The sequence below is a fragment of the Hypomesus transpacificus genome, chromosome 1 (genome assembly GCF_021917145.1).
Source record: "Hypomesus transpacificus isolate Combined female chromosome 1, fHypTra1, whole genome shotgun sequence".
Taxonomy (NCBI): domain Eukaryota; kingdom Metazoa; phylum Chordata; class Actinopteri; order Osmeriformes; family Osmeridae; genus Hypomesus; species Hypomesus transpacificus.
Window position 1 is genome coordinate 8495694 of NC_061060.1, and position 14787 is coordinate 8510480.

The 14787-nt window shown below is 44.0% G+C and overlaps 1 protein-coding gene across 1 annotated transcript in view; it reads right to left on the minus strand.

Moving 5' to 3' along the window:
• The window catches only part of LOC124473691 (ecto-NOX disulfide-thiol exchanger 2-like), an 82978-nt gene that overhangs the window by 53208 nt on the left and 14983 nt on the right, over positions 1-14787 (minus strand). Inside the window, 1 exon segment of the mRNA XM_047029357.1 lies at positions 1608-1751. Within this exon segment, the coding sequence (XP_046885313.1) occupies positions 1608-1751 (144 nt within the window).

Consider the following 14787-nt stretch of genomic DNA (forward strand, 5'->3'; position numbering starts at 1 on the left):
ATAGCTGCTAATTAGTCCTGGCTCGGTCTGGCCTCCTCAGAGGACGGGAGGACTTCACCAGAGACACCAGAGAACATTAAAGGAGCTAAACGTGCTCTGCTCCAGATGCAGCAGATTGTCATCATTTAGCCGTTGTTCCATCATGAGGCTGCTTACTGCTGTAGCAGGGGGGGTGGAGGGCTGAGGGGAAGCATCTCTGTCACTCTGCTGCCCTCATCATGATCCTCTCTTCTGGTGAGAGGTGAACACAGCACGGTGGCCCTCCGACGTGCCACAATCCTCCCCGCTCCCTGGAACCTCCTCTGGTGACACAGCACTGCACCCAGACGTAACACTTTGTGACAAACTAACAGAAACCCAAACACCACACATTGAACAACCTGCAGTGTCCACACACACATACATTCCTGCAACCACCGACAGTCAAGGTAGCCTTTCTATGAAGTTTGTCTATACACCGAGTCCAAGTCACTGCTGCAGTCTGTGAAAAGATTGTGGAAGCCAGTCCTCTCCCTCTCTCCTGCTAAGATGACGCATCCAGCACAGGAGAAATATGATAGGAACCCGTAAAACTAGTCCTTTCATGACCACAGACTCCATCATGAAAGACATTGGAAATTAACTAAAAAACAAGCTTTCGCACTTAGGACAAAAACAACAGTGAAACTTTGAACTCCTTCGAACGGTAGTTCAAACTCCTAAGTGGAACTCCCGTTTCTTATTAAACCCAATGAGGAGCAATGAGCTGAAGAGTGGATCGCCATTCTACGAAGCTTATGTCATACATCCTATTCTTTATCTACTTGACATGTTGTTTTGAACCTTAATTTGCATTCACACTCATTAACTTAACATTTAATGATGCATAATTAGATTACATTTTCAGAACCGTAATTAAAATCAGCTACATGAGGCTCACTGTAAAGAGGCCTATGCTTAATGTGACCAACAAAGATTCAGGTTATAAAGAGTGGTCCATTAAGACAACCAAGTCATTTAGATTAATTGAAGTCACCGAGACAGCAGAGAACCGAGAGCAACACCTCTCTGCCTTGAGGGCCTCTTCACTCAGCTCCTCACAATACAATTCATTAGAGGCTCTTTCTCTAATTAGGCAAACAGTCACTGATTAAAACTGGACACACACAGACACACAATTCCATACACAAAGACATACAGAGGACAGAGATGCACACAAACCAACACAAAAAAGACACACACACACACACACACCTGTCGAGCATGTCACACGTGAATCCCACAGGTCTTCGCCTAAAGGCAAGTAAGAGTTTTGATTGGCTAGCGTTGCTGGCACGGTAACAACTGCACCCAGGTGTAAGAACTGCAATCCCAGCAGAACACAATCCCGAGGTTTGCTCTCACCCTGCCGGACACAGGAAGCTAATGAAAACTAAAATACACCATCTTTCATACCACCCTAGCGGGCTTCAAATATAAAGGATTAGAGTCAACCACTACTCAGTCATGTGCTTTGGATGTGCAATGTGACTAATAATGATGGTGTCTGTGTTGACACTGATAAGCAGCAGTGTAAGGGCTTCATAATTCCTGTCAGTACTTGAGAGTCTAGAGCGTTCCTGCAGTACCTGGGGGCAGGCTGGGCCTCTTCCTCTTCTTGCTGTTCTCCGCTCCGTTCTCCAGAGGACAGTCGGACATCAGCGGGCCGTTGGAGCTGCTGAACTGCAGGGGCTCGTTGTTGATCGAGGGGTCGAAGGGCAGCGTGTTCAGCCCTGAGAGACACAACAAAACAAACGTGCTGTTAGACACAGTGGAGCCATTCTATCAGCTGCAGCATTTGCATACAAACTCCTGGGACTTAACACTTGGTGTTGGGCGGTTGAAGGTCTGCCCAGTATAACCAGAAAAAGAAAATACATTTCAAACAGAACTTCAACCAAATGTTATGTGGTGCACTTCTATGCCTGTATGTTCTTGTCATTATATATGAACAAAAATGGGATACTGTACACAAAAGACCAAAAAAGATCCCCCCCCACACACACACACACACACACATACACACATTATACATTCTATCACCAAAATAGATGGAAGGTTCAAGTGCAGAAGTGGGCCAATCTGTCAAACAGCCTTAGGCTCAATAGTTTCTAAAAACATCTTATATCCCTCTTCCAGTCTTTGAGAGCATAAAGCTCTACAGAGGTTAGCTCCATTGAATTATGGAAACAATAATAAGGTGGATAGTGCCCCAAATCCCAGGAAAGAATAAACACATTAAATTGAGTTCTGAGTCTAATCTATTTGAGATTTTCTGGTCCAAAAATAAGAAAAGGACATTTATTATTCAAAACTAGGTCTGCAACTGTTCTCATCACAAATTAATCTCATGTCTAGGTTTACACTTGTTTGTTTGAGTCTTTGTGTGTTTTTCGTTTGTTTAGTTTTTTTTCAGAACACAAAAGCTCTGAGGATGAGTGAATTGCAGTAAAGACCATTCCAACCGTCCATATCAGTCCTACAAAAGAAATACATTGCCCTCATACGTAAATGTACAAAAGACACGAAAGAGAGAAAGAGAGAGAGAGAACTGCATATCAGTATTCTGTTGTTGCGGCCACATTTCCATCACAATAGGAAGCATCTTGTTCTCAGTCATCAGGGCTTTCCACATGAAGAGAGATGAGAGGTAAACAACGTGGTCATGAACACGACAAACTGTCGCAGGAAAAGAGCAGAATTGTCTTTTCTCAAACCCAGGGAACTCAACAGGGAAAGGTGGCCTGTGAATATAGATTTAAACAGTGTTTTGGGTTTGAGTCTAATAAAAAAAGGTGTGCGTGGTCTGTGATGATGTAAAGTGTGATATTGCTGACCTCTGTCTTGAAAACATCCAAAACACACCTGGAGAGTGCTCACACACCTACCCTGCTGCTCCTGCTCGCTCCTGTCAGCATCCATCTGACAGGATACTCCTTCCTTTTCTCTCTCTTTGTCCCTTCATCTTATTTACACCTACAAACCCAGTCGGTCTCTTCACCTTTATCTGCCTCCTTCTATGTCTCTCTACATGGTATATATATAATATATATATATATATATTTAGATTAGATGATGTGCCTATGTGCTATTGGCGAGCATTCGTCCAGGCTGGACCTGATGTTAGTTTCCTCCAGGATCACAATGAGTCTTATTGAGTGACTTGTTGCTCTTGTAGGTTAGTTATAACGAAGTTTAAGTTGAAGTCTTGTACTCGCTGTGAAATATTTTACTGTGGGTGTTCTTCTACAGGTTCAGTCCTGCACTTTTTGTGGTTCATGTTGTTTTAATTTGTAACTTGTATAACTGCATGCTCTTATGGGTCTTCCCTTTTGGCACTTGTTTAGTTTTTTCACAATGTATGCTTCATGTTTTGGCTGCTTGCAATGTTTGGGACTACCTCGTTGTTATGATCAGTGACCTATGCTCTTTTGTAAAGCTCTCTCTTGGAAGTCGCTTTGGATAAAAGCGTCTGCTAAATGCATAAATGTAAATGTAATGTGTGAGTGTGTGTGTGTGTGTGTGTGTGTGTGTATGTGTGTGTGTGGTCCAGAGCCAGTGTGTCTTTGCTGGCTCACTGCCTCTGCCTCTCTCATCTCTCTGTGGTCCTCATGTGTCTGCAGCCTGATGGATGGTCTGTTTGAGCTTTCACATCTGGACCCAGCCACAGCTCACAGCCCCCAGGAGGAGAGGGGGAAACATCCCTCCCCTGACCAACGGAGGGAGTGAGGAAGACGAGGGTGGAGGGCAACCGAAACAGCAGAAGGGTGGAGGAGAGCCGACGAAATGGGAAGAGAGCAGAAGGAAAGGAAGGGGAGAAGGAGGAGAAAAAGAACCAAGAGAGGAGAGCAGAACCAATGGAGGGAACGACAGCACAGTAAAGAGAGTTAAAAGAGACACAAAACATCAAATAGAATGTATGCCGGACGTGTTACGGAACAAAGCATCTATGAAACAGCCACTCCAAGGACGGAGGCTGTTGCACATTAGAGCCGTACAATCAGAGAACAGTAACAACAACACATGCACAGTAAAACTGGACCAGAGGTACACTGGTTCTAACAATTTAGAGAGAGGAGAGGCGAGTGGAGAAAAGCGCAGTCACCAACTGAACTATGAAGTCATTAAAAAGCAATCAGCTCCCTGGAAAACCAATGTATATACTTTATGCCTAAGTGCTGATGCTAGTGAAAGCAATAACGCTATCAGCTAACACCTTAACAATGACATCAAAACTACTGCTGAGGCTATAGGTAGGACAGTAATGCTGCAGTAATGCTGAGTGAGCATTTGAGTTTGGATTGTAAGCATTGGATCACGGCACACAATAATATCAGAAGACTGTGAGAAAGATACATGGAAGCTCGAAAGTCTAGGTCCTTGAGGACATAAAGAACGGGACAAAGAGAAAGGGAGAGAAGGATAGAAGGAGAGGGGGGGAAATAAATTCAATAGTCGATGGAGAGAGTGAAGGCATTCCGAGAACAGGCTGTGTGATCATAGTGATCTCATAAAACCACAGAACAGAATAATAACAGCTCCAACTTCACTCAATAACATTGATTCAACCCTGTGTGTGGGTGGGGATGGAGGGAGTACAGGTGTGTGTAGGTGTGTGTGTGGTGTTTTGAAGTGTTCAGATGCAGTGTCGGCTAGCTTGTCACAGTACCCCGAATGCTCCTTATGAAAGACAGGGAGAACGCACAGCTGTTAGAGAGACCTTGTCTGGCAGGAGGGTTACAGCAAGGCTACATATCACAGTCAAGACCACAATGAACCCTTCACACCGGGTCTGGAGCATGGTGGAGGAATTTCTCTCTTACATTTACATTTAGTCATTTAGCTGACGCTCTTATCCAGAGAAACTTACAGTAAGTACAGGGACATTCCCCCCGAGGCAAGTAGGGTGAAGTGCCTTGCCCAAGGACACAACGTAATTTGACAGGGCGGGGAATCGATCCGGCAACCTTCTGATTAGTAGCCCGACTCCCTCACCGCTCAGCCATCTGACTCTCTATCTCTCTTTTTCCTCCTTTCTCATATCTTTTTCTATCTCTATCTCTCACTTTGGCTCTCCATCAGTTTTTTTTCTCTATGTCCCTATCCCTTTCCTTTTCTTCTACAATTCCTAACAAGAGGTAGTGTTTCATCCCGCTTCTTAACTTACTATATCTGACTGACTATTTCTATCCAATCTTTATAAATAATGCAGGAAATGAGTGCCTGCATGTGAGTGCAAGTGGGTGTGTCAGTGTCTGAGTTTCTAGGTGGTATGACCGTGAGTCAACCATGAGTCTTGCCAGAACAGGAAGATGAAGTGAAGATGTCTATTTCAGAGTGTTCCATCTGTCTGCGAGGGGAGGATGACACACAACCAGAACACATCATTGACCTCATGAATTGGATTTGCTTGTCTTTGACTTTTCCGCTCCATTACAAAGTCAAAGCCGTCTGTCCCCAAAGACCTGTGGGCCTCCCTGATGCACACTCATCTCCGTGGACTTGTCTTATTACCCAGCATTACAAGTGTCGACACAGCACTTCCACCTAGTGTGTGACTGGAGAAGATTCCTCCCTCAGACTCTGGAGGTCAGGTCTGTCTCTAGACGCTGTCCTTTAACCTGCCTACACAGCCCAATAGCACATCCTTCATCTCCTTAATATTAATCAAAGATGCAAAAAAATATATAATTTCCAATCAGTACAGCTACTGAACAAACCACTTGCAAAGCCAAACATTAAAGATTTCCTTTTTCCTGAAAAAAAGAATTCCTCACTAGTATGTGTGTAGTAGAAAGAAAACCCTCCAGAGCCAGAGATAATCAGAGGAGGCCAGAGAGCAGACTGATTTGTTGTCCTATTAGGAGATGTAGAGCAGAGGCTCTTCACACACAGCATCACACTGGCTCTGGAGTGCTGTCCCCAGTCTAAACAACTCTGAATAATATCTGAATACCTGGCCTTGCTGAGACCCCAGTGTCATAGTTACTGCTCTGGGGTGCGTTTCCCGAAAGCATCGTAAGCCTAAGTTGATCGTAGAGTCCATCGTACGATGGATCTTAGTTGTACGGGCCGTTTCCCGAAACCATCGTAGCTAAAGAGGCACTTGAAAATCGTCGTAGATCAACGAGAGCTCCAGACCAGTCGTAGATCGCTAAGTGCATCGTAGCACAGAGACTCAGTGGAGACACGCGTAGGCCGACCATGAAAGCTACATTAAACTCATGCTGAAAGTTACTTCCGATGGAAAATAAGATTTTTCTGATTCTCTTTTTACGCCAGTTACGCTGGAACTGGAATATTTCTTAGTGAACCATACAAGTTTAACTGCCGAAAAAATATCAGAATCCGGTTTATCCTCAAGTAAATTTAGGTTACACAAAATAATTTGATTTAGTGGGTTTGGCGCATGCAATGAAGGTATTTAAAAAACAAATGTCAGTCTTATTCAAAATACTATAACATTGAAATATGGCTGTTGTAATGTGCAATAGAAACTAGAAATGCATTAACGTAACGCTTTTACGAGTACAATAACACAACAACAATTGAACATTGAAGATGTTTATTAGAATTATAGGGCTGGTAGCACGCCAAGCCCGGTGGATGAAGAGGCCGGTGGCAGAGCCGAGCCTGATGTTAGGAGATGGTGGCGCCCAGGAAATGGAAAGACTCCACAGGGTTGACTACGAAGTCACACAGGGTGAAGGGGCTGGGAGGGAGTGAAAACTCGTACGAAAATCATAAAAGCCATTGAAGATAGCCTAAGTCCTGCACTGCAGACTTGTCCCCTCTGATATGGGGAATTAGATGTGGTCTGGGATGTGGCAAAGTAATCCAGTTGTGACAGCCTGCACAGATCTTGACACTGAGGCCTTGGCGAGCCCATGTCCATCTCCAATAACCTCCAGAAAACTGCCAATGGCATAGAACCTTAACACTGCCAGTAGTTGGGTTACAGGGGTCAGTGCAAAGGACCTCCTTGTTAGCCTCTGCAGGTCTGCTTCTATGTGGTTCAGGAGCATCATGATATCATGATGTCATCTGAAATATCTTACACTCATAATGAGTATAATTGATCAACCATCAATTAAAGTAGAGTTGATTATTCATGTCAGAAACAATGATTCCATGTTGAAGACATGGGGTATTCATTACTTATGTGTTTGTCATTTGTCACAATGTCATTTGTGGCCAATATGTGATAATTATGAGATTGCAAACATGGTCTTGGGAAGCTGTTGGCCTATGCAAGATTGTAGATATAGTCAGCACTAGAAAATAAGACAGTAAACATGTTGGATTGAGATGCTTGTATTTGTACATTGAATTGTTTAGGATGCTAGCTGGGACATGCCATGTGTGATACCATTCATATGCATTGTTTTTAACCTTGTAGTTCAATCAAGTAGTAAATATAGGACTCATATATATATGCCTATGGAAAGTGGAGTACCAAGAAGAGTTAAAAACCAAGGCACAAGTAATTTGAGAAATAGTTGTTTTATGGGAGTTTTTTCTCCCTGCTCCTGCTCCTCACATGGATCTATAAGGTAAACATGTAAGGATTGGACAGGCAACACTGAATATATGATACAATACACAATTCAGCCTTTACTTTAAATAAACATTGCATGCTTTAGGCTATAAGGTAACCTAAATGTGACACTACCTTGTTGATTGGGCAGAAGAATAGGCACAGAAATGGAGGGCCTTGTGAACTTCATCTCTTCAAACAAAAGCTTCCTCACCTCAATTTGGAGACGAGCCCACTTAATTTCCAATACCTCCTATTGGTATTTAGCATCCTGTGTCGCTGATTGCAAGGTCCTAACACCGGTGTAAAACTCAGATGCAGCATAGTTTGCACGTTCACCTTATTGTCTTTACCTTCATGTAGCATCACATTGAAAAGTACTCAAATAAGTAGCCTATAATAAATGTAAAGTTTTCTGTAGCTACAGAAAATATTTTTTTGTGTACCGTAATTCGTCAAATATTTTGGTTAACGTTTTAATTTTAAAGTCTTCAAGTTGCGTCAGAAGAATCACATTTCAGTACAATGGACAGCGTCTTGTTAAGTGCAACTTAAGAGATACGTACGATGGTTCTCCTTACGAGCATGTTCGGGAAACGCACGTAAGAAATAACGATGGATCGTTATTTTCATCGTAGAGAACCCTCGTAACAGCTACGATCCATCGTTATCGGGAAACGCACCCCTGGTGCTTACTGATGCTGTGAAAAGGCTGGTTAATGTGTACTGCTATGATCCATTGGAGGACAGAAGGTGATCTCTTCTTTCTGCTGATTTTATTACATTATTTGAAGTTGTTTGTCTGTGGAATTGCTCCACAGGGAGTCATGCCTTTGTGGTTATCAGCAGAATGAAGTTATGCAACCCTCTGACCTCTCTGATGGTGTGGTGTGACGATGTATCACCTGAATCGCCTGCTTCCTGCCTTGACAACAACAGCTTCCTGCCAGAGATGGAAACGGTCAATAAGGGTCTGTAAGAGGACGTAGGCTTGCTACGCCCTCTATGGGGGGTGAGGCAGAGTAAAGGCGTCGCCAGGGTGACCAGGTGGAGAGGATTAGACTAATGACTGTGTTTGTACCCTGAAGGTGCTGATTGAGGCTACAACAGAGGAACGAGGAGAGGAACAAAGGGAAAGGGAAAGAAGGACGGACAAGGGAATAATGTCTCTCTAAAAACATGATGTGGTTGAATGAAGAACGCACATAAAAAAATACAGCATTTTCTTTCTTTCGAGCCTTGTCTCTGGTGTTTGTTTTCTCGTCACGCCGTCACAGTGGAGCCGTAAAGATATAGGTGTCATACAAACGCTCACAGGTCACATTCTGTACCCAGAAGTCGTTAGTGACATGGGCCAGGGGTCATTCTAAACCCCAGATACCCACAGTACATTTGCTGTCCACCACACTGAGAAATAAACAGCACGAGGTTGGCTGTGATTGGTCAAGGTCAGGACACCTGACTCTGGTTGTGGCCTTTGTGTTGACAGTTGGCTCGTCAGGTGGCCTGGTCCTAAATTAGCCTCCACCGCTATGTTTTAGCTATGTTCCCTATAACACCAGCACTGCCAGCAGCTATGCTAATGCCTGGAGGGTGCTGATGAAATCCAGTCACAAGGCCTACAAGACTGAGCAGGAGATGAGAGCCAGCAGAGATCAGGCAGACAATGGAGGGGGAAAGCTCTATTCATAGTCTGTCCAGCAGCCTGAGGAGATCTAGCACATTAGTGGGGTCCAGGGCCCTGGACATTAGAACACCATGCTGACTATGTGGAGTGATGGATGCTCTGGGCAGATGGGTAAACAAGGTGGCTGACTGCTCCAGCTTAGCACGGCAGCACAAGCATGCTAGTCTGCTGTAGAACTCTCGTAAGGACATTACCTGAGCTTTTCACTTGGTGTATTTATAGAAGGAGAGAGCAACATGGCATTCCTCTTCCTTGCACAGCACTAGTCGAACTCAGTGTAACAGCTATCTTCCACTGTTCACGTCAAAGTAGAAGTTAAGGCATATTTAAAGGCTTATTTTTGTTTTCTGAACTCTTGGCATTAAAAGCACAGCAGCTAGGAGAACACAAACACAGTAGTCTTCACGTCAACAAATCTTCAATCCATCAAATATTTGTCCGAAAAAATACTCTGGTTATGAATCTGTATATTTGGCTCTAGATGCACAAACACACACTGTGTTTGGCCAATCCCAGCACAGCAGGTTCTTTATCGAGTGTGAGGACCAAGGTGGACCTGAAAGAGAACATGCATCAATAGCTCCTCAGTTTGCTTCCACAACACCTGCCAGTGTTGAGGATATGAAAGGCCCCATGTCCAGTCTGGGAACCAACATACCATTAAAAAGAGGAAGAGTGTTGCTAGGGGCAAAGACTCGACTGACCAACCAGAAACTTACTAAACATGACCTGACTGTGGTCTGACTGATTTTATAAAGTTTCAGAGGAAAAGTTCCCTGCTCTCCACAGACTTCCATGATTGATGCATTTAAAATCCTACAATGAAAACAGTTAGACGTTAGGAGTTGGAGAAGAGACAGTTAAGCAGCAATTTTGGCCTCAAGGTGATTTCTCTATTTCTCCATTCCAGCTCACTAATGAACACAGACAGACACAGAATCACTGAGTGGAACAATGGGGTTGAACACTTATTTGGGCTGGTTTTTCTTTGGTCTTCATCGCATTCCTCCGTCTCTTCTTCTATCTCTCCCGGTCCTTCTCTTTCTCCCTCTCCCCCACCATCACAGCCCCTCCTTCACATTTCAGACATCTAAAACGCCTCTCATCCTGCAGAATGCCGTGGCGACAAATATCAATGGAGGGAGTTAAGATGGCAGCCCAGTGATGAAAGGAAGGGATTGGCTAAACCCTCTGAAGAAGAGTATGAAGAGCTGTTAAAAGACTGTGACTGTGATGAGCTGAGAGAGGAAAGGCCATGCAGAGTATTGGAGTACGGGGTCTCACTGTAACCAGTGGTGACAGGTATCCGTTGGTGACGGCGCTGACTGCTGCAGTTGCTCAGGTTGACTGTTTCCATGGAATCCACTGAGGAGCAGGAGAGAGTGAAGGTCTCTGTTGCACAAGCTGTCATCCCTGCATTCTACAGCCCAGCAGGATGTGGGAAAGACACTCACACTCATGCTCCCTGCACATGTGCACACATCTACTCACACACAAGTGCCTATGAGCTTACATACGCACACATATATACGCACAAACACACACAATCCATCTCACATGTCCCTCCTCTGGATCTCTCCCAGACACATGGACACTTGCATGACAGCAGACACCCCCACATCTCCTCAGACAGCCATGTTGATGTATCAAGCTGACACCTTTTGTGTGAAAATAGGCTTAGAGCAAACAAAAAACAACTCCACCTTCTTTTTGTTGACATTGGGGAAGATATCCAAGTTATATTCAGAGTTGCAGGGAAATGTTAAAGATCATCACACCATAACGGTGAAAAGTCAAGCCAAAAACCAAGGAGAAATTGAGGGAATTCTAAATATCTCAAAGGGGTTTGATAGTTTTCCTTCTTACTGAAATGAAGTACAATATCACTAAGAGAAAAACTGATCGCTGATAGCTTCATTCTGTGCCACAAGTGGTTTCCAGTGAATTCCCCAAAAAGCCATTAATGAAGGTTAATAATATGAAGAGAGTGACATAAAAAAACTCAAATTTTCACTGCTGGGATTTGTTAAAAGTTAGTCAATTCCCTGCTGAAGATGTGACATTTGCGAATAGTGCTAATTTCTCCAACCTCCTTGTGTATTTCCAGTTTCACTTGGCTTGGCACTAAATATAGCTATATTTTGCCCTTCCATAATGAGGCAAACATCTCTCTTTTTCTCTCTCCCTCCCTTTCCCTCTCTCTTTCTCCTTCCCCCTTTTCTCTCCATCTCTCTCTGCAACACGTGTTCTGGTTGGTGTCCGGGCTTGTCTGACAACAGACTCAGCCACAATAATGTCATCAGTATCCATTATATCAGTGACAAGGGTAGAAATCCTCATCAGCCACTTCTGTCATTCCTACATGGCTCTAGGGATCCAGTGAAGGTTAATTTATTTAAATCTCTCATCCACTCATTTCAATTCCATTAAACAAACTAATGAATCTTTGGTCTGCAGTCTAATCAACTGTCTACTGTCAAAAGCTGTCATCTCTTTAGGAACACCGTGGCTGTGTGTGGGAACATTCACAGATAACGTTACACTTGGCAAGGCAGTGTTACCTCTGATGGATAACCGTGACTGTGCATGTGTGCGTGTGTGTCTTTGTGTGTGTCTGTCAACAAACAGAGAGCTCTGCATGTGTAACTCATGACCAACCTTTCAAATTACACTGCGTAGAGAACGATAAAGTCTGGAGGAACAAAACGTCTCAACTGCTGATTCTCCCCCTGGACCTCTAAACCACGGTCTGTCACCTTTCCCCTGAACAGTAAACCCTGTCCAGATAGAATGTGGTAGCAGCTATCTCATCATGATATCTGTACAAGTACTAATTACGTCCTGATGCAAGGAGACCTTGAGGACATGTTCTGCATCATTATACAGCATGGAATGTCAGGGTTATGCCAGCGACAGATGTTCCTATGGATATGACTGTGACAAGGCTACCACGTCCGGTTAATTGTCGGTGAAGCCATTTGGCGTCTGTTTCAGATGGTTTCCAGCTGATGTCAAAGTGCCTCTTTGGTTCCGGTGGTCAGGCTGATGGGAGAGGCTCCAGAAGAGGACAGAGGAGTCCGAACCTTCACAGCTCAGCTGGTTGTGATGGATCTCAGCCATGACAGGCTGGGTGATGCACAGGTTTCATGTCTCACCGACGGCCCATTCTTTACTCAGGCCTGAAGCACTTCTCCGGCTCCACAGGTCTGCTGGCTTAGGTTCAACCATCTAAAACAGCTCTGGACTCAGCTAATTTGAGAGGGGAAGGATGGAAGGTGAGCAGAGCAGTGTGTGTCTTCAGGGGCTGACCCGCTCCCAGAGCAAGACGCTGCTGTCATTTACGATGAGCAGTCTGGAATAACAGCTGGGGGGATTGAGGCATGCAGCCCCTGTGACAGACAGCATGCAGCGCTCACCCTGTGACAGACAGCATGGAAGGGAAAGGTGGGTGCTGGGATCGTCCGGCACAGTGCTGGGTCAGGAAATGCCTCCTGATTTAGACAGCGCTGCTGGACACTGCCTCAGACACACAGTGGACCTTTTAGGACGACAGACATACATCACCAACTCACACGTCTGCCATTCAAACACTCCATCTCTCTCTCTCTCTCCCCCCTGCTGTCTTCCAGTCTCTTTCTTTCTATCTCTCTCTCTCTCCTGCTGTCTCCGCTGGTCAAGAACGTCCACTTTGGAGGAGGTCTGGAGGTAAACACAGCTGTCAGACTAATGCTACTCTATTATTTGCATTGCTCCCATTCACTGTTATCACATTCTAGGGTTGACTGTAATGGAAAGAGCAAGAGGCCAGACAGAAACAGAAGCAATTTTAGCTTTCATGACAAGCAGTCATAAGACGCCAGTGTCATGGTGACAGAGGCTCAACATTGTCAACAAGTGCCCTGGCAGGCATTTCTGGCAATAGAAGTATTCTCACACAATAGCATCGCAATTATTACTGGAAACATGACCGAAAAGCAGCCTGGTATTTTATGATGCCAGATATATTTCATCATATTTCATATATCAATCGTGACTGCCAAGACATTTTCAATACAGTTTTCACCCAATAACTTCATAGGTTCCTACTATTAACTGATATCAAATAAGGTTGCATAGCATAAATTAGACAATTGTCTTTCTGACAACCAAGTGAGCATCTTTATTTTTCAGAGAAAGGACTTCTGGTCTGTTTGCCCCATTACTACTTGAAAAATTGATTGAAGCTTTGATTATGATCAACCTATATTTTGTGCTCTACTCTGATTGGTATACCATTGCTGGTTGAAAGTGATTCGTATTTATTTGAATGATGCTAATCTCCCCTCAATTGTCACCTGAGAATGGGATGGGATACAGAGATAAAAGGATGTTATTTGGTCCCCAAGTATGTGCAGGTACATTATCGAAACATTGTCCGTAGAGAAGAGTTTCCCAATAATGTAAGGGACGGTAAAACATACCTCCGAACAAATCAGTGAGACTGAAAGTGATGGTTACACAGATATGAGATGGGCAGGATCCAACAACAATAAACACAATCACATCAAATTATATGCCAACCCCTTCAACAGAAAAAAACACCATCAAACTTACAAAGCAATAGTCTTTCATTGTACAAAATACAGCATACTGATTGTTTTTGTATTAATGACAGAAATCTCCCCCTTTTCCCTTGTGAACTAATTAATACCTCTTCCCAGTGATCCTGTTGGAGAGGTTGTCTGTTTACCATCGTATCAGTCTCTGTGACATCCATATCCTTCCAACCCCTTCAATTGAAGAACTGTCTCTTGGTTCATTCTCCATGGTGAGGATGAGTCTGTGATTGAATCGGTCTCCAAATGAATCAGCTCTGCAGAGAGATTGCGTTAGGGAAAGTCTTATGGTTTATATCCAAAAGCCGTTTTTCAAAAGGAGAAGCTTTCTGCTTTGAAGCTATTTCAGGATACAGTTACTGTATAAGCCAGGGGAGACGAGTAGCCAGTTGCCTGCTTGTCATTCTCCATGAGTGTTCTCCAGTCTGGGAGTCAGGTCCTACAGTGGAGGCTGATGCTGACCCGTCTCATCTCATGCTGGAGATACTGTCCATCTGATTAGGCAAGACGCCATGTAACTGTCCCTGGTCCATAACTCTGTCTGTGCATGGTGACATGGCCATGTCTGTCTGTGCCTGCTCATTCTCTACACACAATGCAAACAACCGTCCCACCAGCTGCCAGAAGATCACATGTGCCTCCTATACATGAGACAGTGCTAATGTATAGATCTTTGTGACAGCAAAGCTCAATGTCTATTGCATTTGTTTTTTCAGTGGAGAGAACAAGGATTCATGTTTGGGGCAAAGTGAGGTTTTGAAAACAACAAATTACATGATTCTGTTGAGTGCAGGAGGATTTCTTCTGAAAGGGCAAGGGAGAAATTTGTGTTCACTTCCATGTCAAATGGATATCCAACGAATAAATTAAAAAAGCATACAAAGTAGGGCAAGAAAGCTCAGTTTCTAAAAAAAACGATCTACACTCCACTTCAGAGGAGCTGGGAGTGA